A 25,614-nucleotide genomic window follows, 5' to 3' on the forward strand; every position below is an offset into this window, starting at 1 on the left:
TCATCATAGTGAGCTTTCATACAGAAATAAGACTTTACAGGGCAATTCAGGAAGCCAGAAAGGCTAAGTCCCAGGATACCTTCCTAGGCCATGCCGACATTGAGCAAAGCACTTCCTACAGATTCCACCTTTTAAAATGCTGACCTCCACACTGAAGGCCAAACCTTTGCAAGTGAACCACTGGGAAACAAAGCAAGTCCAAACCACAGCACAGGGATGCTAAGTTATGAAATGCTCAAAAACTGATGCCTGTACCAACAGCACAAGAATAGACTGCAGCTGTATACGTGATATAACACAGAAACCCCAAGACGGCCGGCATCCTATTTGTATAAACGTTGCATAGCTTTGCTCTATTTTCTTCTCACTAGGCCCAGAAGTCTAGAGTTGCTGTGAGAGGTACTGCCAACATGTGAGGCTGTGTCAGCCCAGGGGTGTGACACTTAATGGAGCTGCAGATAGCTTACCCATCACTCTGCACCCAAGTATGATCTCTGTAGCTAAAGGACCCCCTGTGCATTCAAGAACTCATAGACCTCATGTTAGCCAAAGCTAAGAGTCCACACATTCTCAGCCATTCATGTCCCAAATGGCAATAAGCAAAACATTGTTGATAAACACAACTAAGTTTGTTAGACTTATGGTCATGATGCTGATAGTCTTAATTGTGAAGAAATTGTATCAAAGAGAGTTGTATGGGGTCTTAATCAGGTTCTTGGGCGATAACTGAGTGAGTAAGAATGCTCACTGTGCAAGCATGAGGACATGAATTCAAATCTCCAGCACCTACATAAGAAGCTGAACACAGCTACACATGCCTGTAACCCAGCATTGGGATGGGGAGACAAGGGATCCTGAGAGCTCGCTGATCAGCTAGCCTAGTGAGTTTCTAGTTCAGATAGAGACCCTGTCTTAAGGCAAGATGGAAAGTAAAAAAGGAAGACACCCAATGTCCTGTTCTGACCTTCAGATGCAAATGCACAGTTATGCACACCCACATACTCACATGTGTGCACCACACAAACATGCACCACATATACAACACACACACACACACACACACACACACACACACACACACACACACACACACGTTGGCCTCATTGCTGCATGATTAAAGGTGGGTATTGTTCTGGGATGGGACAGAGTTTCTGTTGGTGGCACAATACAGGGAGGGTGTTGATAAACAAATTCTAGCTCTTGATCAGCCAGTTTTCAAGGCGTCTTCTCCTGACCTCTCCAGGGGACAGACACACACATGGGCACATACATATGTGTACACCAAACACAGATAAACAGAAATTTCAATAAAGTAAATCTTTAAAAAATAAAAACAACTGAAGATAGTTTTCTAAATGATTAATCAAAAACTTAGATGCATTTAGGTCTCTTCCCTTTCAAGCTTAGGCCAAACTTCCAGCCTATGTAATTGGTGCAGAAATTTGAGCATGAGTTCATTGCTCGAGTCAGTTCTGGCTTTAGAGCAAGAGATATTCATTTGGATGGCTGCATCTTTGCATAAAGTTGTTTTAGAATCTTAGCAATTAAAATGCCTCATGGGAACCAGATAGATTTTGTCCTCTCAGACCAGAATATGACTGCTGTATGCCAACAGAGGTCAGAATCATTCTTCATCTATTCTGCAGTTAATTCATTGATGGATGGACATACAGACTGACTGACTGACTTACTCACTGACTGACTGATTTTATTTGAAAATGAGCAAAAGCTAACAGTTTAATCTCAGCCTCTATCTGTCTGTGGTTACTTAAAATGATCCAGTGTTTGGATCAGAAGCCATATATGGCAGTTGTAGGGTAAGGGTGTGTGGTGATGCTGGTGACAGTCCTGTTTGACTTCCTCTTCACCGCCACGCTGGCCACTCCCCACAGCCTCCTCCTCTCATAACTACCTCTAAATGCTTCTATGAGCTGGAATTCCAAGAGGCTTAACCTTCACTCTGCTACACTGCAGAGAGCAAGGAGGCTTACTCCTTGGAAAGATTAAGGAGAACTTAGACTTCCTTTATTCCGCTTCATCAGCCCCTGGCATTCCTGAAAGAAAGCTTGAGGGGTCAGCCTAAGGAACTGACCCTGGTTATAAATACCATTATGGTAAATGTGAGCATAAAGTTGAGGTAAATGCTTTTATTAAACAATATTGCATAAGGTGTGTGTGTGTGTGTGTGTGTGTGTGTGTGTGTGTGTGTGTGTGTTCATCCAGAAGGACTCTCGCTATGGTACAATTCTCATGCACACCTTGAGTCCTTTGCATCTTAAGTGCATGTTTGGGATGTGTGAGCACTATAGATGTGAGCACAAATATCCAGATGTACACAGTGTACCTACAGACAAAACAACAGGAGTTCAAGGGCTCCTAGACCCAGAGTTGAATCAACAGCTCAGTCCCACTCCAAACTATAGGTATGAATGAATCAAGGCTCAAGGTGGGAAAGGAAGCAATAGGTTTGTTTCTTGGCTCCCTCTAAATTACCTCACTAAGCCCAACTCTGATTTTATCACAAAATAAACTGTTTTGAGGCCAGAGAGGTGACTTAGTAGTAAAAAGCACTGGCTGCTCTCTCCAAAGACCTGAATATGAATCCTAGCACCTACACAGTGGCTCACAACCGCTTGTAACTCCAGGTTCAAAGGTTCTGACTCCATCTGCTGGCCTCTGTGGGTACTGAATGACTATAGTGCACAGACGTACATGCAGCCAAAACACCCAAACACATACAATACAGATACTTTTGTGTGTGTGTGTGTGTGTGGTTGTATTTGAGACAAGGCATCACCATATAGCCTTGTCTGATATGTAGACTATGTAGACCAAGCTAGCATAGAACTTATGGACATTTCCTTACCTCTTCCTCCTGAGTGCTGGGATTAAAGTTGTGTACCACCACAACTGGTCTATAGGCTTTTTAAATTTAATAAAAAAGGTTTCAATTGCATTTTTTTTTCCACTGCCTTCCTCAGGTACACAAACTGTCACTCTCAAAATTAACTAAATGAAAGTGTTCCTTAAACTAAATCCTCATAAATGCGTACATTAATTTTTCATAAACTGATTAATTTTAATAAATAGCTTTAAAACATTTAAAAGAAATTAAGCCTACACTTCTGGGCATGTCTTAGAACCCTACCTTTTGTTAGAATTCTTCCTCAAGTTTTATAGTAAAAATCAAAAAAGCTTAAAGCAAATGGAGAGCAGAATAATGCCTTATACAGCCGTGAGGCCATGTTTGAGACTTGCTGTTATTAAAGTGTGGGTTTTGTTCATTTTTTACACAGAGATAGTCATCTCTTTCAGGTTAAAAAAAACCACAATTACCCCCTATTAAAACAAAATAAAGGATCAAATGAAAGTAATTAAGACCTTATTAAGGAAATTTTAATAAACCAATTATTGCTCATGAATATGATAATCTCAAGAAAAAAAAGCCATCTTTTGCCTGAAATAAAAATAAAGTATCACTTAAATATATTTAGAATACATCATTAGTTATTTAAATTTCTTTTCAACTGAACCAACTGTCAATTTTATTTGGAACAGTACTAACTTTATACTGATAAAAGGATGTTACTGGATGATGTAATCAATGGAACATTCCACAAAAACAATTTTATTACAGATTACTATCAGAAATAAATTATCGTACCTTCATCATGTAAATTAAAATTCCCCAGTTACTGATTACAACATTTTATTTTAAATTTAACTTCTCATGGATGCTGATACTTTGTGAATTCAGTTTATGCTACAATTTCTCTGTGTGTTATAAGTTGGTATCACCCTGGGTAATTTAGAATTATTGGTAAGTTAATATAATGAAACTGCCCAAATCAACTGCAAGAGATGAAACTCCTAGTGCTAAACTGATTACTGGTTTTCAGAGGTATAAATATTTCTCTGCCAGCTACAAGTAGAATGTCTGCAGATTTGGGGCATGTAATGCCATTTAAATAGCATTCTCATATTCGCACCTGGATTTATTCTTTGTCTCGCATCTGTTATTTTGTTCTTTCAGTTCATCACATCATCTTGCTAGCACTGTAGTGCTTTAGAAATGCTTGATGCTCAGTGCCCCCGGCGTCCTGCAGGGTCATATCCTGCAGTTACTCACTCTGCTCTTTTTGCGGTAACTACCTAGCTAGCGCCTCCTGGGTGCTAGAGCACATTCTGTGTGCTACAGACACTGAATGCTGAGTGTGTGTTCTGCATCTGTCCAACACTTGAACAAGTGCCTCCTATCTTCTCATGGCTGGGAAGGAATACGAGGACAGATGCATCTTGGTAAACTGGGGAGCAACTTGAGGGAAGTGTGGAAATCCAAAATGAGGCGGGCCCATTGGACTAAGGGAAGGGACATGAAAGGGATGGAGAGACACAGCAGAGTGTGAAGGGAAGGAGGTATAACAGACAAAACCCAGAGTTTAAGAGCTAGAAAGAGCAAACATGTATCTCACTCAGGGATCCAGGAGCAGCCCCATTGTGTCGCCCTGGCTCTGCAAGACTTGGGTGGACCCAGAGGACCTGCTTGCAGAGTGGTGCAGTCATGCGATTTGTTCAGTGAAGGCCTCCCTCTTCACCACAGAGGCCTGTCTGTGGGCTGCCTGTGGGTCCTGTGGCATGACAGCAGGCTGCACTGCCAGCAAACAGCCCCAGAGGGAAATATGAAAAAAATAATAATAATAATAAGCCACAGTGCTGTGCCCTACAGTCTGGTGTGGCTCTCAGACCGTCATGCTGTTCTGATGGCCACAAGAAATCATTGAGTCCAGCTCTCTCTCCTGTGCTCAGGCTTTGGCTGCCCCCACTTGGTAGGGACTATCAAACAATCTGTGGTCATGTCCTAAACCACCATAGAAGAAAAGAGGAAAGGAAGGACTGGAGAATTTGAGCAAATTCCAATTCTCATCTACTGAGAGAGGAGGACGCTTAATTATCTACATGAATCTCGAATGTCTTTCCCTCCAGTGGATTCTCCCCTCCATACACACACACACCCTGTGTGTTTTTGTCAGGAAAGCTGTGGACTCAACTCTTGTCTAATTTTGACGTCTCTCGGTATACCAACCATTGTGCCGGCTGTCTCCAGAAAGCACTGATTCAACTTCAGGCTTCCACCTGTATTCAGATAATCGACCCAAACTCAAATTCTGAGTGCACCCCTCAAATAGTTGTCTGGGTTTCTCCCAGAAGAGTTGTACCATTGCACCCACTTTCCCCACTCTTCACCTCACACCAAGGTTGTCCTTGACTGAGCGAGTCATGGGCCTCTCTTCAGGAGGTGGACTGTAGGTCTCAGATACTTCTGAAGCTAAGTGGAAAACTTGGAGATGCAGATCAAGGGCTTTCATAAGTTCACTGGACTGTAACACACAACAGCATCAATGTAGAAAGGTAGACTGAATATGAGCTGAGGGATCATGCTCAAGTCTGAATTAGTTTAAATCAACTAATAAATTGGCAAGAAAGGTGAAGGAGACAGAGTAGTCCAATGAAGACATCTCCTTCATCTCCTCTCATCTTGTAAAATATTAGATTAGTCCTTACACTTTCCTTTGATTTTCATCTCTTCCTCCTAACTCTAGTCTTTAAAAAGAACAAAAATTAATTAATGTTATCACAGAATGGCTTCGGACTCATATACATTCCTTACATGTTAAAAAAAAATGTATGTTTTACTATTTAGTTATGTTTGTCTGTGAAGCGTCACCCACATTTTAAAACTCTCACTTTCAGACTTCAGTTTGTATGTGTTAGTATTTTCAATCAGGAGCTGAGCTGGTAATGAAAATGTCATTATTGTCTGTCACCATTGTTTACATACAGTGCACACCAATGCTTTAACATGGCTTTTCTGAAAAGGTATCTTCAAATATTGAGATTAAATATAATTTTTTTCTAATGTTCTTTTTAACACTGAAGCATCTATTGTTTTGTTATAAAATAACATTGTGACACTACAAATGAATGCTGTTTTGATTATTTCAGTGATCAGAATTTAATAAAAGGTTTCATCATGAATGAATGAACAGCTTTATCTTATTTTTCAAAATGACATAATGTGTTAATATTTCTGGTATCACAAAATCAGTCCCACTCAAAACATATTTTCTGTACCTGTTGTTTACGATTTCGTGTTTTGTAGACTCAATTTTAGAAGAATAATGAGAATAAAAGTCATACACAAAGCATATGGAAAATCACTGACACCTTAAAAAGAGGCTGGGTGAACACTTTCCTGGAAAAAACAGGAGACAAGTTGTTTGTGAATGGAAGCAGAGAAATGGCTGGTGCAAATACATTTGTGTTTGTAGAAACAGGCAAGCCGGCCCTGTCTTCAATCGATGCCCTGCAGTAAAGGGCTGGTTTATATATGCCTTCGTGTAAATAAAATTCTCAGTAAATGCTACTCCTGAAGATAGTTGAAAGTTTATCTCTAAAGTAGTTTTTATACAACTGTATAGCTGCTTATGTAATTAACAATCAGATTTGTGTTATCAATGGCTATGTTTGGTAGGACATGTGGAACGCAAGAATTAATAAAAACTGTCAAGAACAATGCTGTGCCCATCTAACACAATAGATGATATATTTCATCTGGTTAAAAGGCTAAGCCCCTTTAACCAGTAATCTGGAAGTTGCTTTATGAAGAGCAAGTCAGTCTTGTCTCTGCATCCCAGTGGTAGTTTCTCCAGCTTAAGCACAGAGGTTTCCTTTTCTTTTATGTCTATTATACAGAACAAAAATAAAATAGGACAATTATTTTAAAAGCATTTTTAAATGGTGACATAGCGTAGAGGCTGTGACCTCATCTAGCATTAGTTTTGTTTTAGGTAATTCCTATTTTAAAACCCAAAACATTCTGTGTGGTCAACATTTTTGCCTTTGTTCTATCTTCATTAACTACTGTTATACACAATCTCCAAATCTCTGTTGTTCCCTTTTAAAAAATATTTTTAAGATCATAATATAATCATTTCTCCCTTTCTCTTTCCTCCCTTCAAACCTTTCCATCTATCTACTGATCTCTCTTTCAAATTTGTGACCTTTTTGTCTTTAACTATTGAGGACAAGCTCTAAAATGCATGTGCTTACCCTCCCCACTTCTGTGTTTTGTATTTATGCAGTGTGTATGTGTGTGTGTGTGTGTGTGTGTGTGTGTGTGTGTGTGTGTGCATGCCAAAGCGAAGATGAGAATGTCACAGAACAACATGTGGGAGTCTGGATCCTAGTCACTGAAGTCAGGTCATCAACCTCGACAGCAAGCATCCTTACCTACTAAGCCATCTTGCTGGCCTAGCCCAGACTATTTACTCCTTCCTGCCAATGCTGTTATCTCCAGTACAGAAAACTTGTTGTTGAGATGAGAAAGAGTGGTACCACTCAGTGGCTCTCTTTATATGTGTCTTACAGGAGTCCTTTGGAACCTCTCATCATGTGATGCCCTCAAAATGCCAATCATCCAGGATGCCCTGGCAGTGTTGACCAATGCAGTGATTATCCCTCACTCGGGCTGGGAAAATTCACCTCTTCAGGACGATCGGAAAATACAGCTGCATTCATCACAGGTGCTGCGCAATGCCACTGGGTGCCTAAGGTCAGTCCCTTCCCCTCCCGTGGAGTTCCTGGTGCAGGGACTTCTTCCTGTAATCTTGATGGCTGTTTTCTGAGGACCAGACTGTCTGACAAGACAGATGTTGGCATGGCAAATAGTAAGCTAAAGGAGAGCGATTCAAGAGGTGCTTTCCACAACTCTAGACCCACACAGTGTTCAGCTGCATTAACTTGCTGTCTTACATCTAGAACAAAACAAAGAGTTGCATCTCAACCAAAACTAGGTCTTCACTGAAAACAATGGTTTATAATAATTGACATGACATTTTACATGTAAAATAACCAGACAATTGCTTGGGGAGATTCTGTGACAAATGTATAAGGACATAATTAAATACCACCAGGAACTACTTTTATTCTGAGTTTTTCCCCCCTTAATTCTTTTGTATGGTTAAAGACTCCATAATTCCTTAGAAATATTTCCTTAACAAGACTGGCTTTACTTAATGTTTTTCAAATGCTAAAAAAAAAAAATGTAAGTATATATAATTTTTCTAGTACATTAGAAAACAAATCACCATAAAGAAATCTGTGTAGTCTTCTTAGAGTTGTCTATACACCTTGGTTGACTTCTAGGAAAGGAGGTACTAAACAGGATAGATGTTCTTCTAAAGTCAACCTGTGCTCCTAGGGAAGGTTTATATTAAAGTGGACATTTCTACCAGATGGGTTAATTATGGGATAGGAGCAAAAGGGTTTGTTGAACATGCCTAATCAAATAATCTCTGTTTCAAAGCTAAAATGTTCAGAGTGGTGTCAGCTGGGATGTCACTGACCTGCAGTTTCTCCAACAGTTGGTCAGTTTCTAGAGGGATACATTTCTGCTAAGAAGAAACAAAAGCATGTCAGGGAGGATTAATGATAACCATCTTACCAATATCCGCACCAATGCTCTTAGCCCTAGCATTAGAGGGCATCTTTACTTGTGTTCGTGTGTGTAGAGTAAGGCTCATAGCCAGCTCCTGTGAATATCTTCACATGCTTAGAAATAGAACAGAAATCCTCTGAACACTTTTCCCCCACCACATGACATATGAACCTTCGGCATGATTTCTCTGGATAGTCTCTGCCATAAGCCAGATTTACACCTCTCCAAAACTCCCTATTGTAGCATCCTTTTATGACTTCTCCAATTCTATTATCCTTCGGAGGCCCCGCTCTGTCTGAAGAGCTGTAACTCTTCCAGTTCCAACACTGGAGGTACTCCCAACCTCCTGCACCTGGTTATTTGTCTGTTACCTGCATCTGTGAAAGTGATCTTCCTCTTTTTACCCTCTTCTATTTGCAAAGCCCATGGTCATTAAAAAAAAAAAGCCTGTGGAAGGAGGAGCCACAGATTCCATTGCAGAGTAACCAGTGGAGACATGTTCAGCTCTGCAGACAAAATTCTAAATAACAGCTGCATCATTGCATCTTCATGACATTTGATTCAAAGATTAGGGCGTGGCCAATCTAGGTGTGTTCAGCACCTTTGATGATAAAGACAGTGAAGAAGTTGCTCCAATACATGTCATGAGACCTTTTCATGAGGTCTCTGGATGTGACCCAGAATAAGGTGAGGTCAGATCAGAGTGACACCCCATACTTCTCCATGCTCAAAGAGGCTCCACCCCTACTGCTTCTGCTCCTGGATGGAAGTTACCACCGCATGGAAACATTAAGAGTAGAGGTTTTAGGTTTAAGAGAAGTATGTTGTAGCCAAGTAAGGATGCAACCAGACTTGGTGATTTCCCACATTTCTGAGTGTGTTACATGAGCTATAAGGCAAAACCCATTTGCATGTAACAAACTTTATTTTTAACTAAACTTCTGTCCTACAGGAAGCAGTAAGCTAGTGCCATTCTCTTTCTAATGGGATGGCATATCATGCCACATGGATAGTCTCTTTGGACTCGGGGAGGAATATAGTGGTCATCCAAAGTGGTAAAATGAATTCATCAAAGACTCCATGAACAAAAGGTTTCAAGGAGTTTCCATGTTCATCCATCCATAGTTCCCGGAGAATAAGGACAACACACCCAAATAGTTGCCCATGGCTGTGACATCACAGAAGGTTCAGGGTTTCCTGTGTGATGTTATTTGCGCTCTTGCTCTTCTCTGCAGCTCCTGGATCTTTATTCCCATTAGAGAAATCACTTCCTGTGCTGCTTCTGCACTTTGGTCCCATGAGACTTTGCTAGGTGACAGCAGTGTGCCAGGGAAGGACCTGGGGGACCTAGGACACAGAGACCCCCTCCACAGCTCCTAACATTCAGTAACTCTGAACCCAGCCAAAGGGAGTGACATGAACCCAATTGACCCTAACATGCTACTGCACTGTCATGTGAATTCAGTGATAGTACCGGAGGAAAATTCTGTGTTATTTTGTATCAGGACTTGAATGCTCTTCAAAAATACATGTATATGTGTGTGTGTGTGTGTGTGTGTGTGTGTGTGTGTGTGTGTGTACATGTATTAGGAATATCTTAGTCATTCATGTCAGATTCCTCTATAATGTGACTGATAAGTTTAGGATGAGTTGATATTTTAGGCTTGTTTCTGAAACTGAAGTTTAAGAACACATAAATAAAATGAAATAGAAAGGAAAATAAAACTATTTTCCTGTCACAGGATTTTCTAACCTAGTATAGCAAATGACAGGTAAAAGTAAATATATCGGACCACTCTTAGCCATCATTACTCTTGACTTTGTTTGTAGTAGGATAATTCAGACTTGTTTCTGTTACTCCAGGAAAAGAAGCAAGGCTAGGAATTTAAGCAGTTACTTATTTTTTTTTCACCATTTCACGTATCAGAGATGAATGCAAGTTTAATAATGTAAGTCACACTGCTCCTCACTGTCCAAAAGCTCAGCAGAGAAAAATTCAAGTAAAATAAGTGTAATTTGTATGAAGCTAAAATCTGAATGTCTAGAACCATATGTCCTCAGGCAACTCATGGTCTTCGCTGACAGTTTAGGCTCTTGTGTGTCCCTTGGCAGTAGATGCTCCAGTACCTCCACAGTGGCCACCTCTCCTTCCTGACTCACAGAAGAGCCTCTGGCCTCTGCCTTCCTTAAGAGGAAAGAATCATCTCCCGTGGACACAGGCAGAAGTTAAGCACAGATGATATGTAAAATGAAGACTCAATACCCTTCATCCTTTTCCATTTCAAATTCATTTGGGGTAGGAAATGGAATTTTTCTCAGACAGATCCATCTGTTTGTTCCTGAAATACCTATTTATCACTGATAAAATAAGATAGAAATGGGGGAAGGGAGAGCTCTCGAAGTTTGTTGAAGAAATGAGTTCATAACAAATGGCAGTAGCTGGATCATGGGATAGAATAGAGGGCCTTAGGATCATGAGTCATCAAGATGTAGGGCCGGGGAAAACTTAACCCTCTCACTGCCTCACCATGCCTACCTTCCTCATCCCAAATCCAGTCACACTCCTTCTTGCCTATTTCTTCCTATTTTATGTTTCCATCTTCTGTTTCAATTCTGCTGTGTCCAAAATTTATTTTTAAATAAAAACCATTTTAAAATATTGTCTAAAACAAATGTGACAAAATATTAGAAAGGCTTAGGACATAAATCTGAATGAAATTATTCTGTTAGTCTTTTTCTTCTTCCTTTGACGATTAAGAACTCCTTTGGGGAAATGACTTCATGTAGACAGGGTTAGACCTAGGAATAGATTTGGGTTTGTACTGGTGACTGTTTTGTTGAGCCCTGTGTAATCAAATGTGTCTCTTAACCTTTGGCCATTATAATAATCACCTTCAGCTGAAAACATGTATTAACAGACTGCAAGAGGCCAGATCCGATCAGTCTATGAGCAAGTTCTTGCTGGTCAGGGTCAGTGTGGTGGCTGAAATAAACATTCCTCCAGACTGTGTGTCCATCTGTAACCTTGGCAAGTGACCTTTCTTGGAAATAATCTCTTTGGAGATCTTATTAGTTAGATTAGGGTGGACCTGTGTGCAATAGGGCCCTTTTAAGGAGAGTTGTACAGAACGAAGGCCTGGGAAACAGACAGATATGAGAGGGAGGCAGCTGCATGCTAAGGAATACTGAGGATGCCTAAAACCCACTGTAAGAAAGGCTCCCTAGAGCCTTCAGTGTGAGCCTGGCCCTGCTGACACCTGGATTTTGGACTTCTAGCCTCTACGACCCTGAGAGAATACATTTCTGTTGTTTTAAACCATGAGTTTTCTGAGACTCTGCTCTGGCAGACCCAGAAAAGAAATGCATCTTCCCTGGTTGGAAAGAGGGACCTGCAGAGCAAGGGGGCAACTGAGGACACAGGGCAGGAAGGAAAATGAGTAAACCATTGCTGCAAAACAGTCCTCACAAACTGAGACAGAATGACCAGAGATGGACTTGATTTTGTCTGTGTGTAAACTAATTGCCTCTATGGCTCAGGTAAGGAACAAAGGCATTTCTTTCCTATGCAGGGGTAAGATTAACATGTCAGGTGTAATTGCCTCAGAGTAAGAAGATGTGACTGCAACCCTTTCACTAGATGTGTATGAAGTAAGAGGCTTCCTAGTGTGACTTCTGTGTGCCCTGTTCTTGCCCAGGAGCCTTTCTTCACTTTCTCTCCCGACTCTGAGTCAGCTTCAGAGCACAGCTTGGATTTATGGAAGACTTTGTGCAGCCAGAAGTCATTCTAGGTTCCTATACAGGGAACGTGACACGATACATGCATCATTTCCATAGCTCACTCCAGCAGTTGTGTGCAGCATGAATGCTTCCTGAATTTCCTGAGAGAGATGGCTGTGTTTCCCATTTAAAACATATAAATCAATACCCTGGAGATCCTTGGCATGGCCATAACCATCATTTCAAAATGAGCTGTAAGTAAAACCTTGATAAGCAGCCCTTTTTTCTCCCCTTTAGTCCAGCAACTGGCTCAATAAGACAACTCAGACACGTTACTCTGTGGCTGTGCTACATTTCTTCATGGGTGCTTAGGACTTTATCAGCAGTGGGAGTGTGTGCATAAGGCTGGCTTTGTTAACATCCACAGCTCCTTTGCCCATGGTACCAAGTCATTTATTTATTTTTATTATTTTATCCCCACTTCAGCATCTTGTCCTGAAGGACAACAATATACAACCCTAATTTTTCTCATCTATCTTTGTGTACACAGAATGTTATTAAGCCTGTCAAAGAAGCTGCACTGTGCCTGTGCTTATGAGTATAATTAAACTCAGACCCTCAATTAGTCATTTTAACCCATATAATAGATGAGCACTTGGTCCCACAGTGCCACTAATTCTAGAGTGACCTTGAGAAAACCCATCACAAAATAATGCTAATGACCGTCACACCATGGCTAGAAGGCTCTGAGGACATTATTTTATCTGGTTTACTGTTGCATTAGCCACAGGTAAGAAGAGGAAAAATTACTATTTGTATGATAAGATCATGCCAATATTATCCACCTATTCAGATGAATGTCTGTTTTAATGTTTTATTTAATATCAATACATGCATATAATGTGCTTGCATCAAATCTACCCCACCCCCTGTAGTCAGAAGTTTCTCTGGTCCCACCCAACCCCATGGTCAAGATGAATCTCTCCCACCTGTCTCTCTTGGTCCCAAGTAAACACACAGAGACTTATAGTATTACAAACTGTATGGCCTATGGTCAGGCTTCTTGCTAGTTATACCTTAACTTAGCCTGTTTCTGATAATCTGTGATTGCCACGTGGCTCTGTGGCTAACCTATACTTTCACATCTTGCTTCTTCTGGCAGCAGCTGGCAGCGTCTGCCCTACTCTCCTTTTCTCCTCCTCCCTCTCTCCAGTTCGAATGTCCTGCCTCACCTTATTTTGCCTCACCATTGGCCAAACAGTTTCATTTATCAACCAATCAGAGCAACACATATTCACAGCATACAAGACATCCCACAGCATTTCCCCTTTTTGTATAATCACAAAGGAAGGTTTTGACTTTAACACAGTAAAATTACATGTAAAATAGAACAGTTATCAAGCAAGAACTACAGTTACACTATCTAGTCTATTTGTACTTGGCAAAATTAAAGAAAATATTCCATTGTCTATCCTATATTTGTGAGTTTCATATCTAATTTCTAAAGTTTCATATCTAATTTCTCTTTTATCATAACCAAGAAAAATTATAACTATCTAGTCTTCAACTACATCAATGACCCCAGACGGATATAATATTATCTGAGTAAACAGTAAGCAACTTCCAAAAATCTAGAATGACAGAGACTGCTGTCTGCCTGGACAGTCACCCAAAGTTCCTCTGTAACATTGGGGCATCTGTCTTCAGCCTATAGATCTAGAGTGTCTCAGTTGCTTTACCTTGTGTCCTGTAGAATGAGTAGCAATTTCTTCAGCAAAGCAGGAACCTGAAGGACCATTTTGCCTGGTTTTGGCAAAATCAGTGGTCATTTTGCTATGGATCCTGTATGTTCAGTTTATACAACATATTATCAAGCAGTCCAGGCATGAGCAGTTTCTTACTCAAATGGCTATTTTTTGCCAAGAAGAAGAAGATAAACTCCATATAGAATGTCTTCCATGCCCATCTTTCTCTTTGAAGTAAATTGGTTCTACCAGGAGCAGATGTGTCTCACTGTCCAGAAAAGTCTAAATTTTTAAAACGTTTTAAATGCCATATTCTGTAAGACTTTGAAGTATTTGAAGATTACCTATCTAATTGAAATATATCTATATATACCTAGAAAACTTAACTAACATGACTATAAGTTTGAATATCATAGAAGACTAATTATTAATCTGTATTTCTTAATTATACATTATAATTTTAAATGAGTTGCAAAAACATAATACCTTAAACAAGAGTAGAAATATATATATATATATATACAGTATAACAAAATTAACTTTAAATTTGTATCAATCAACTAAAATCCATAGCAATGTAAAAAATTTCAAACAAGTTGTTGCTCTTTAAAAGTAGATTCAATAATCTACCCTTTCAGCCTATCATATCTATATCATATCCTCCTTTTTTCTTTTAGAAAGAGATTATCTATATTAAAGTTAAAACCTTTGTGTTTTAGTAGAAAAAAAAGGGGAAATGCTGTGGGATGACTTTCTGTACACTGTGAATATGTGTTGCTCTGATTGGTTGATAAACAAAGCTACATTGGCCTATGACAGGGCAGGATGGAGCCAAGCAGGAAAATCCAAGAGAGACAGTGAAAGGAGATTTCCAAGGAACAACATGTAATGGGATGCAAGTAAAGCCAAGGAACACATGGTGGTACACAGATAAATGGAAATGGGTTAATTTAAGATGAAAGAGCTAGCTAGCAAGAAGCCTCCCATAGGCCATGCAGTTGGTAATTAATATAAGCCTCTGAGTGATTATTTTATAAGTGGCTGCAGGACCTCAGGGCTGGGTGGGACACAGAAAAACTTCCAGCCACACACACCCCCCATTCTTTTCCCTCTCATCCCTCTCTTGTCTTCCTCATCACTTTTATGTCCCATTTCATGTGCTCTCTTTTGAAACTCATTAAATCCATTTAATGCTACCTGTATGTATATGGATTGGGACCACCTACTAGAGTATGGAGAGCCTCTCGAGGCTCACATCCCTGAAGAATGCTTCACTCATCTGTGGGTGTGAAGACGAGAACTTACTGTGCAGTTTAATGTATGTTCATGTACCATAATAATAGTACTATGTTCTCCCCTAGTCCTATGACCTAGTCCTTTGGGGCCTAGTTAGTGGTCCCAGGGGTTCCGTCATGTAAACTGGTCTTTAAATTCAACTACAAAGTAACTGGCTACTCCTATAACAATTATACCACACTTGCACCAGTGGTCAATATGTTGGTGGGCTAGTTTTTACTGTAATGCAGGGTTCCTAGATAGTTTCTGCTGTTGAATTATCTCCTCTAGTAGCATTCAAAGAACCTTCCAGTCCTACAAAAGATGGCCAGTAGGACTGAACCTTCAAATTTTGAAAGTGTTGGATGTTGAACTCTAGGGTGGCTTGCCCATCTGGACAAGGATATTGGGTATGTGCCAGCTGCATGGAGCACTCTTTACCTGGTGCTTGGAATGGAAAAGAACTCTTTCTCTGAGTAGTATACAGAGGTGCTGCACATAGTTTTTCCCCTCTGTCTTTTTTACACCTGGACTTCAAGCTGCAGCATCTCCTCACTGGTTGTTTCTCACTGACTAGAAGGTCTAACTGTAGTCATGACAGAGCTTTCTTGAATCATGCCTCAGCGTGAAGGTCATCCAAGATGAGGACACAGAGGTCCCTGGGGCAGAACGAGGGAGTCTCAGAGCTCAGTAGACTAAGTGGTGGCTGCCTGTCTAGCAGCCACATTGGTGACAGGGCTGTGCACCCCACCACTTGCAACCCACATCCCTTAGCACAGTCGGCAGAAAGTAGAAAATATTTATACTTGCTCAGCTGCTGTATCAAAGTGTCATGGGCTGTGTGACTTGAGTCACTGGATCTGCGTCCTCACAGCTGTGTGGCGGAATTCAGATATCAAAGTGCCAATGGGCATGATCCTCTAAAGGCTCTCTCCTGAACAGCAGACCTCTGTCATCCACAGGCTCCTCCTGTGGTCTTCTCTCAGGGATATGTACCGAAATTTTATTTTCTTTTCAGAACACCAGTCAGACGTGGCTAAGACCAAAGACTTATTTTTTCTAAAGCAGATTTCCTCATTTTAAAGTCCCTGCCTCTAAATACTGTCACATCCTGGGAAGGAGTGTGGCTCTAAGTTAAGAATTCACTTTGAATTTGAGACAGACACACCTCAGGCTATGGTAATGCTGTAACAGTTGGATTTTTCTGTTTAGTCCTGTTTTAGAAAATACTGTGTGTGCGTGTGTGTTTTTTTTTTCTCCTACAGAAAAATGGGATTAGTTATGGCATGTTCATGCATGCTTTTTTCCTTTGTTTCTCCTTTCTCCCTCCATGCCCTCTTCTCCCTCTTGCCTACCACCTGCTGGTCCCCTTTTCTCTCACCAGAAGCTCCCATTCTCCAGGTTCCCATCATCATATGTATTCTGTTGCCATCTTTCTTCTTGTCCTTCCTCTTCTGGCATGGCCCCCTCTCTGCTTTGCTGCCCTATGGAAACACTATAAACATACATGTGCCTATATAAAAAAAATTAAAATCTAGGCTCTGCATATGAGAAAAAACATGTTTGTCTTTCTGGGCCTGAGATATGCAAATCTCATGGGTTTTTTTTATTTTTTATTTTTTCAGGCTGAATAAAATTGCTTTGTGTATATGTACCATATTTGTCCGTTAATCTGTTGATTGATGTCTAGGCTGGCTCTGTTTTCTACAGGTAGGTATCTCTCTGCCTGGAAGTGGTGTAACTATATCATATCACTCTAGTTTTGAGGTTTAGAGAACTAACCATACAGATTTCTGCGGTTTTCAGTTTACATCCCTCCAGCAGTGAACAAGCATTCCTCTCTCCTCATATCCCACTGGAATTCCTTCTCATTTGTTTCTTGATGTTGCTCATTTTGACTGGGATGAGATGGACTCTCACAGGAGTTTTAATTTGCATTGTTCTAGTGACCAAAGATAACTAGCTACTTTTTAAAAATATTGATTGATTGGTCACTTGTCTATCATATGTACTAAGAACTGTCTGTTTAGTACATTAGCCCATTTATTAGGTGGCAGTTCTGTTTTTATTTGGAGTGTTTAATTTTTGCAGTTCTTTATACTTTCTATATGTTAACTCCCTGTCTGAAGTAGAGCTGGCCAAGGTTTTCTCACACCTGGTAGACCGTCTGCTCACCCTGCTGATCAGATACCTCCCCTCATCCTGACTGTGCAGAAGGATTTTGATTTCATGGCATGTAAATGAGAGTTTGTCAGTTCTGGGAGTAGTGTCCTGTGCATTAGTGTCCTTGTCTGAGGTTCATGCCTATGCTTGAATCTTGAAGTAAATTTCCTGTTTTCCTTGAGTAGTTTCAGCATTTCAGGTTGTCAATGAAGTCTGTGATACATCTTTATTGATTTTTCGTGTGTGTGTGTGTGTGTGTGTGTGTGTGTGTGCGCGCGCGCATGCACGCGCGCACATGCATGTGCAGAATGAGATCTATTTTCATTACTTGGCAGGTGTATATCAAGTGTTGCCAACTCCATTTGTTGAAAAGGCTGTATTTTTTTCATGTGTATTCTTTTTATACACCAATGTAAAAATGATATGGTTGTAGCTGTGTAGGCTTATTTCTGGGTATTCTACTTTATTCTATCCTCTAACTATCTGTTTGTGGTAGTATCGTCCTGTATTCGACTCTTCAGCTGTAGAGTATAATTTGAGGCCAGTTATTGTGGTACCTCCAGCATTATACCTTTCGCTTACAATTGCTTTGGCTATGTGGAGTCTTTTCTATTTGCATATGAATTTTATAATCTCTCTAAGTATGAGAAGAATGTCTTAGAATTTTCATGAAGAATGCACTGAATTTGCACACTCCTCTTGGACATACAGCCATTTGCTCATTATTAATTTGAGCATTCTATTAGCAAAGAAACTCTTCGCGTAAACCAAGTGTTTTCTTTCATTTCAATTTCCAATGTCTTGAAGTTCTCATTGTATGCATCTTTTACATTTGTTAGATTTATTCCTAAGTATTTTTAAGCTATTGTAAGTGAGCTATTTTCCTATTTTTTTTCTTAGCAGGTTCATGATCGTATGTAAAAAAAGCTATCAATTTTTGTATGTTGATTTTATATCTTGCAAATTTGGTGAAAAGTATTTATCTGAGCCATGTATTTTTGGTGGAGTCTGTGAGTTCTTTTAAGTACAAATCACATCATCTACCAAGAGGGATGATTGTCTTTTTCCCTACTTGTGTTTGTCTTTTCTCTCATATATTTTTCTGGCTGAGATTCAAGCACTATGCTATAAGAGCAGAAAGAGCAGACACCCGGGCCTGTTCTAGACTTAGAGGAAATCTTCTCAGATTCCTCTATTTAATATAATGTTGGTCATTTTCTCATGCACAGCTCTCCTATGTGTATGTGTTTTCCATCTGTTCTTATTTCCTAAGTCATGTTGAATACTTTCAGTTGCCTTTTCTGGATCTGTTGAGAAGATCATGTGATTTCTGCCCTTAATTCTATTTATATCATATGCTACATTTATTGATTTACATATGTTGGAACAAATCTTCTAATTTTACATCATCAAATTAATTGGTCTATAGTGTTCTTCTTTTTGTTGGGTCTTTATCTAGTTTTGGCATTAGGAGAATTCTGGTTTTGTAAAAGGATTTTGGTGGTGTTCTTTCCCTGTACATTTTCCAGAACAGTTTGAGAAGTATTGATCTTATGTCTCCCTCATAAGTTTGGAAAGTGGACATCTCTCTGATAGAGGTCAGGCCCCAGCAAAAGCTTAGCGCTGTCATTCTGCTAGATTGACAAGCCACCAAACTGCCTTTTAGACATCTTTTAACTTTGTTTCTGGTATTTTTTATTATTAAGAAATTTTCTATTCATTTTACATACCAACCACAGATGCCCCTCCCCTCTCTCCTCCCGCCCCCCACCCAGCCTATTGGTTGACCCTTGAGACTCTAGGGAATATGGAAAGCCCTTCCATCCACCCTAATTTGCCCTTGTATGCTTAGGACACTGTTCCAGGTTGCACAGCACATCTCCTGTGATCCTCTGGAACTCATCCAGGCACTGGCCCGAGAGGGTGTGTTGTCATCTTCGGTGAACATCTCACTTTGGCATCTCTCTCCAGCTCCTATCATACTCTAGCCAGTTCCCCATGAGTGCCTTACCCAGCCTCTTGTCACATTTCAATAGCCCAGACCTTCTCTCTGGCTTGTGTGTCCCCTGCCCAAAAAAGCACTTCACTGGCAACAGTGTGGTGTAGCCAGTTGCCAGCAGCTTGGCTCCTTCTTTCTAGAGAAATTCCACCTCCACATTATTTTGCTTCCTTTAGATCTTCTGCATCTGTGGATGAAAGCTATTGTGTTTCCATCCTAACCTTTCTGAGGCATTGCTCAGATGTTCCCTATGCCCTGCCAAGACACCTACAATGCTTGGCAAATAACCTTCGATAGATCCAAACCTTTGGATAGCAAAATCATGCTGACAAGCATGTAGTATATTTAACTCATTATGCAATATAAACAAAATGCTTATTTTATGACCTAAGTAAAAATAGCTACTATTATCTTTTAGGTCGTATTTCCAAGGGGTAGTGGTCATAAACACAGGCTGTAAAAAGGTCCTGTGCGCAGGTTTCCTTGTTCATTTCCTTACCCCAGGAGATGAAGCTGGAGCTTGGCCCAGTGGTAGAGTGTGAAGCAGGAATTCTCAGCTGATTCTACTTTTTCCAGAAGTTAAGGCTTATGAAATGACGTCTTCAAGCCGGTTAGCAAAGGAGGGAGTCATATTGTGTGACACCAGACCCAGGCTCCTCACTCTGCATGCAAGACAGAGACGAACCCCCTCTCCAATACATCTCTGTTTATTTATGGTGAGACAGATAGGCTGGCACAGTCCAGATTCCTCTAAGATCATCCAAAGGAAATTGGCAGTTCATGTAAGGTATTTGCTGAGAGGCCACACCTCTAAGGAAAAATGGGCAGAGGAACACGGGGAGCCACCAAAGCATGGTTGAGATTTCCCTCAAGTAAGTAAAAGGAAGGGGGGCAGGAAGAGGGAGAGGAAGGAGTGAGGCAAAGAGGTGGGCACTGGAATGTCAGACTGACAGAACTCATCAAACCCCTGGGGAGGTCTTTAGCCCATTCATCCCTCACAGGACTGACGGAGCTTGCCTTGTGGATGCAGCTAAGATCTCTCAGTCACTGGCTCCAAGCATACATGGGAAATGAAACTATAATGTGAAAGATTTCAGGGCCTGGCAGCTAGGGCCTATCAGTCAGTGACACTCGTTCATTTGTAAGCTAGCAATGGCCTCTCATGGAGTCTACACCAGCATTTTGATTCTCTGCAGACTAAGTGCGTGGAGGACCAGTGTACAATCAGGAAGTTGCCTATGGAAACCCAGACCAGGGGAGTGAGTTATATCAACCAAAATCCTGGTTCTCTCTGTCAGGATTCCTTTGGGTATCTTTCATGTACCAGGCCACCGAGTGTGTACTGTGGTCATTCTGGGGAGCAAATGGGCAAATGGTCAGTGTCCACGGGATTAGCAGCAGATAGCCTTGCCTATCTATCCTGAGGTAGACAAATGGGTGAATTTTCTCTAATTAGCCCATCATAAGACAATAGTCTCTCTCTCTCTCTCTCTCTCTCTCTCTCTCTCTCTCTCTCTCTCTCTCTCTCTCTCGCTCTCTCTCTCTGTGTGTGTGTGTGTGTGTGTGTGTGTGTGTGTGTGTGTGTGTGTGTATGTGTATGTGTGTGTGCTTGTGTTTTCCTGTGTGCCTGTATAGGCTACAAGTCAATATTAAGTATCTTCCTCAGTTTCTTCCCACCTTATATTTTGAAACAAGATCTAGCAGACTAACTGGCCAGACCAACTGGCCAAAAAGCCAGATGAATCTTCATGCCTGTCTCCCCATAGCTCTGATTATAGACACACATTGCCATTCTTGGTTTTTACATAGTTGCCATGCATATAGTTCCCTAGCTCAGGTCCTCATGCTATTATGGGAAGGACTGACTCTAATTATCCATAGTTCTTTCCAGCATTCATATTTCATAAACTAGTAATGAGGACCACTTCTTCCCAAATAATATGTTGTTTCTCTTAGCCAGAAAAGGTGTGCATATAATGATTTCACCTTAAATATAAATGATTAGCATAAAATATCCCATCACGCCACTCCTTCCATCTTACAGGCTGTAACTGAAGCTTTTTAAAAATGTTTCTGTTTTTCTATTTGGTTGTACATATTGGCTTCTTATACTCATTTTTCCTAGCTAGACATGAAGCTAATCTCAATACTTAGGAGTAGAAGCAGGAAATAGAAAGTTCAAATCCAGCTGAAATTCTGTTGCTGGTTCCAAGCCACCCTCATCTATATACTAAGACCTTGTCTCAAGAGGTCCAAAAACAAAAATCGTTTTTCCTGTCTGCATATAAATACTTTGAAATTTCCATTACATTTTTCAAGCGTGAAGAGATTGCTTCCTTTAAGAAAAAAATGGGTGAAATGTAATTCATTACCAACCAATATACCAAAATATTTTTTTTTACTTTTTTATTGATTCTTTTTGGATTTCACACCAAGCATCCTGATACCATTCATCTCCCCATCCCTTCATAGCCAACCTCTGCTCTAGCAACCTCCCCCCAAAAAATAAAATATAACTTAAAAGAAAAATTAAAACAAACGAACTAAAAAAAAAAAATCTAGTCTCATCGTGGCAGCTATAATATGTATGACACCGTAAGTCACACAGTAAACCCTTTAGTCTGTACATCTTACTTCTAAGTGTTCATTGCAATGTGTCTGTGTCACTGGTCTGGTTTGAGGGCCCTGGCCCTTGCTACACCATCAATCCTGGTCCCTCACTGGGACTCCTTGGAAATCCTTTTGTTGTCCTGTGTCATGGAGATCCTGCAGCTTTGGATCTGTAGGTTCATCCCCTTCACACGCTCCATCAGTTCATAGATGAGGTGGATGTTGGGGTGGGCCAACTCACAGCCCTGGTTCTCTGCCTGGATGTTTAGCTGATCAGCCCGCCAATTTTCCCTCACCACTAGGGCGAGCTCTCCAGTATTACCAGGCTAGTTCACCCACTGCAGCAAGCATCAAGGAGCAGGACCAGTTCTCTTGCTCTCATGCCCTTGGGGTCTGGGAGTGTGGATAAGCTGGCCCTGAAGGTGTGAAACGGGGAGAGCTAGCCCCACTATCTGTCTGTTACCACTTAGTGGCATGGGTGAGGGAGAGAAACTCCCCTCCCCTACAGCTACCTACTGCAGGTGAGAAAGCTAATTCCAGAGTCACAAAACTGGGAGAGCTGACCCTACCCCTCACAGGCTGCAGCACTTGGGAGAAGAGCAGGCCTTGCACCTTGCCTGGGCAGCACAATAGAGCTGACCCATTTGACGAGGCTCAGGTGATCTGGCACAGGGAAACGAATGTGAGAGGTCTGGCTCCACCCTTTATCTGCCATATGGTGGAGTGGGCGAGGAAGTTAATATTTACTTTTATAAAACATTGTTTGTTATGAGAGTGGATCCTTGAAAACTGAATGATGTAATTCGTTCTTTAAATCATCACAGTTTCTTGATGTTATAAAACGTAAAACCATTCCAGATTGCTGTGCCAGTACTGTGTAAAGAGAAGTTTCCCTGTAGATGCAAAGAAGCAAGTCTAGTAACTGACAATGTAGGATGAAAGAAATCAACTTTTTCACTTATAGATTACATCCTAAGCATTTGCATTGCCTTAACTTGTCTGCTTGTGTACACTTCTTTGCAAAATGACATTATTATAAAAATATAGTTAACAACAATCATAGTTGGAACAACGACAAAAGGTGAATACAATTCCCACAAGAGCAGAGGTCAGCTGATAATCCTCAGCTTGCCAGTGTGAGTCCTCTTGGAAGAAGGGACGCATAACAAATGAGAGCCCTTAAGAGCATTCAAAATGTGTGGAGTCGGAGCTCTCACCTCCAACACACTGTCTTCTGAGCTCAGAGCTAGATGCTTGAGCTGGTACTGCACTCACTGTGTGCCCTCATGCTGTCTTCTGAGTTCAGAGCTAGATGCTTGAGCCTGTACTGCACTGTGTGCCCTCATGTTGTCCTCTGAGTTCAGAGCTAGATGCTTGAGCTGGTACTGCACTGTGTGCCCTCATGCTGTCTTCTGAGTTCAGAGCTAGATGCTTGAGCTGGTACTGCACTCACTGTGTGCCCTCATGCTGTCTTCTGAGCTCAGAGCTAGATGCTTGAGCTGGTACTGCACTGTGTGCCCTCATGCTGTCTTCTGAGTTCAGAGCTAGATGCTTGAGCCTGTACTGCACCATGTGGCTTTATTCCCTCATCCCTCATACTCATTTCTTTGATTCCAGTACACCATCAGGCAACAAGAATATTAACAGTTAATAGAGGTTCTTTTCTCTGGAATATTAAAGTAACAATTCTTAAGGTTAATATGTACATACAAGTCTGATACTTTCTACTTGATGTTGTCGGGACTCTGTACTTTTCTGTCTGTGTCCTGGATGTATTTCTCAGTCTCTTGGTCTGCTAAGTAAAAGGACAGACACGCTAAGATTTCTGATTAACCTGTGTCCTTCATTATTGTTCCCGGGAGGTGCAGCTGCATCATTATTCCCCATTAACAAGCTCTGCACCAGCACAGAAGACATGATGCCACAGAGGTACTGACTGGAGCTAATGAATTCTTTACAATTAATTACATTTCTCTTAAGGTAACCTATTGCCAGAAAAAAAAAAAAAAAGCTATGCTAGCACAAGGATTTTTATATGAGAATGGCCATCCCCAGGGGAGACCAGCTGATTTATCATGCCCTGTGATGCCCCATAAACATGCTATGTTGACGTTCATGTTCTGACCATTGTTCTTCCTGGGGTTGCATTTTTATCTGACCTTATTTTGGAAAACAGTGTAATCACTAATTGCAAGCTAATTTAATTTAAGCAGATGAAGGTCCTGTCAGATGGAAGTGTTCCCACCGGAAGTGGTCCTGACTGCTCTTAGAGCGTTGTTTTGCACTACGGTGGGTCAGGTGGTTGGAGCAAATGGAGCTTACTGAAAAGGTAATTATTTCAAGTAAGAGGAAAAAGCACTGTGTCCTTTTTGAGTCTGCCAGGAGGCGTGGCTTGTGGCCTGTCACAGTGAGTGAGTTCCCCTGGCTGTGGGAGGAACCTGGCTCTGGTCCTTGGCTCAGAGTCTGGCAGCCCCTGAAGGTCAAGCTTTCTCCCTAGCCTGTGGGAAAGCAGCACCGACAAGCTACTCTCTAGAACAGACAGGAATTTTCTTTCTTTTCCATGATGAGTAGCACTGTCTTCTGGGCTAGCAAACATGACTAAGTGTCCTTTGTCCTTGACCCCCACCCCCCGACCCCACCCCCCCACCCCACCCCCGTCACTCCTAAGCAGATGAAGTAGATGAACAGGACAACACCCCCCCAGTCAGATGGGGCAAAAATCTCATCCAGCCCTCAAGCAATAGGTTTAAAGAGGAAAACATGGAGTTTATTGGGATTTTCCAAGGCTAATTCCTGTTTGAGGGCAGGTCATGGAGACTGATGAGCCTCTTGTTTCCTACCAAGCACTCAGTAGGGGAAGCTCTGCAGCCTGTGGGAGACCTTTAGAGACAGCCTGTCTGAGCACCTACCCCGGAGCCTGAGGAGTACAGCAGCTCCCACTGGGAACAAGGGAGCGAATGCAGAAAGGGGTTCTGCTTCCCACCTTCCAGGCTGAGCTGTGAAGACTAGGTCAGGAGACTCCACAGACCATCCAGATCACAGACTCCGGGAGATCCAACTTCCCAGCCTGAGTGCAACTCTGGCCAGTAGAAAAGTTACACCCGATAGGTAACTTCTGTCATGACCCCCCATCCCATGGACAGTTTGTTTTATGAAAACAAAACAAAACAAAACAAAAAACTTAACTTTTGTTTTGTTTTGTTTAAATAAAAATAAACCCAAGTGAAAGTCGTACAACATAAAGCTAACTATTTAAAGTGGAAATCTCAGTGGATTTTGTTGTTGTTGTTGTTGTTGTTGTTGTTGTTGTTCAAGATGTACTGCAAACCACTTGTGTTTAATTCCAAATTATAGGAACCATGTCCCTGTGAAGCAGACAGTCCCCCTGCCCTCTCCCCAGGCCCTGCAGTTACCAACCTGTGCTTTATTTCTGTGGATTTCCCTGTTCTGCCTATTTCACATCAGTGAAATCACACAATGTATGGTCATTGCTTTCATGTAGCATATGTTCTGGATTCATCCATATGCTGGTTAGTTTTTGTGAACAGAAAAAGCAAACAAGAAGCTGTATCTCATATTTCACTCTTTTGTGTCTGAATAGTATCGCT

At 41.2% G+C, this 25,614-nt stretch overlaps 1 protein-coding gene across 3 annotated transcripts in view; it reads left to right on the top strand.

Annotated features, from left to right (window-relative positions):
* Window positions 1–25,614, top strand: part of Ctnnd2 (catenin delta 2) — an 872,325-nt gene that overhangs the window by 682,850 nt on the left and 163,861 nt on the right. For all 3 annotated transcript variants that reach the window (XM_036206872.1, XM_036206873.1, XM_036206874.1), the window contains one exon: window positions 7,429–7,612. In XM_036206872.1, coding sequence (XP_036062765.1) covers window positions 7,429–7,612 — 184 coding nt within the window. The remainder of the gene's footprint in view (window positions 1–7,428; window positions 7,613–25,614) is intronic.

This window comes from Onychomys torridus, chromosome 15 (genome assembly GCF_903995425.1).
Source record: "Onychomys torridus chromosome 15, mOncTor1.1, whole genome shotgun sequence".
Lineage (NCBI taxonomy): Eukaryota > Metazoa > Chordata > Mammalia > Rodentia > Cricetidae > Onychomys > Onychomys torridus.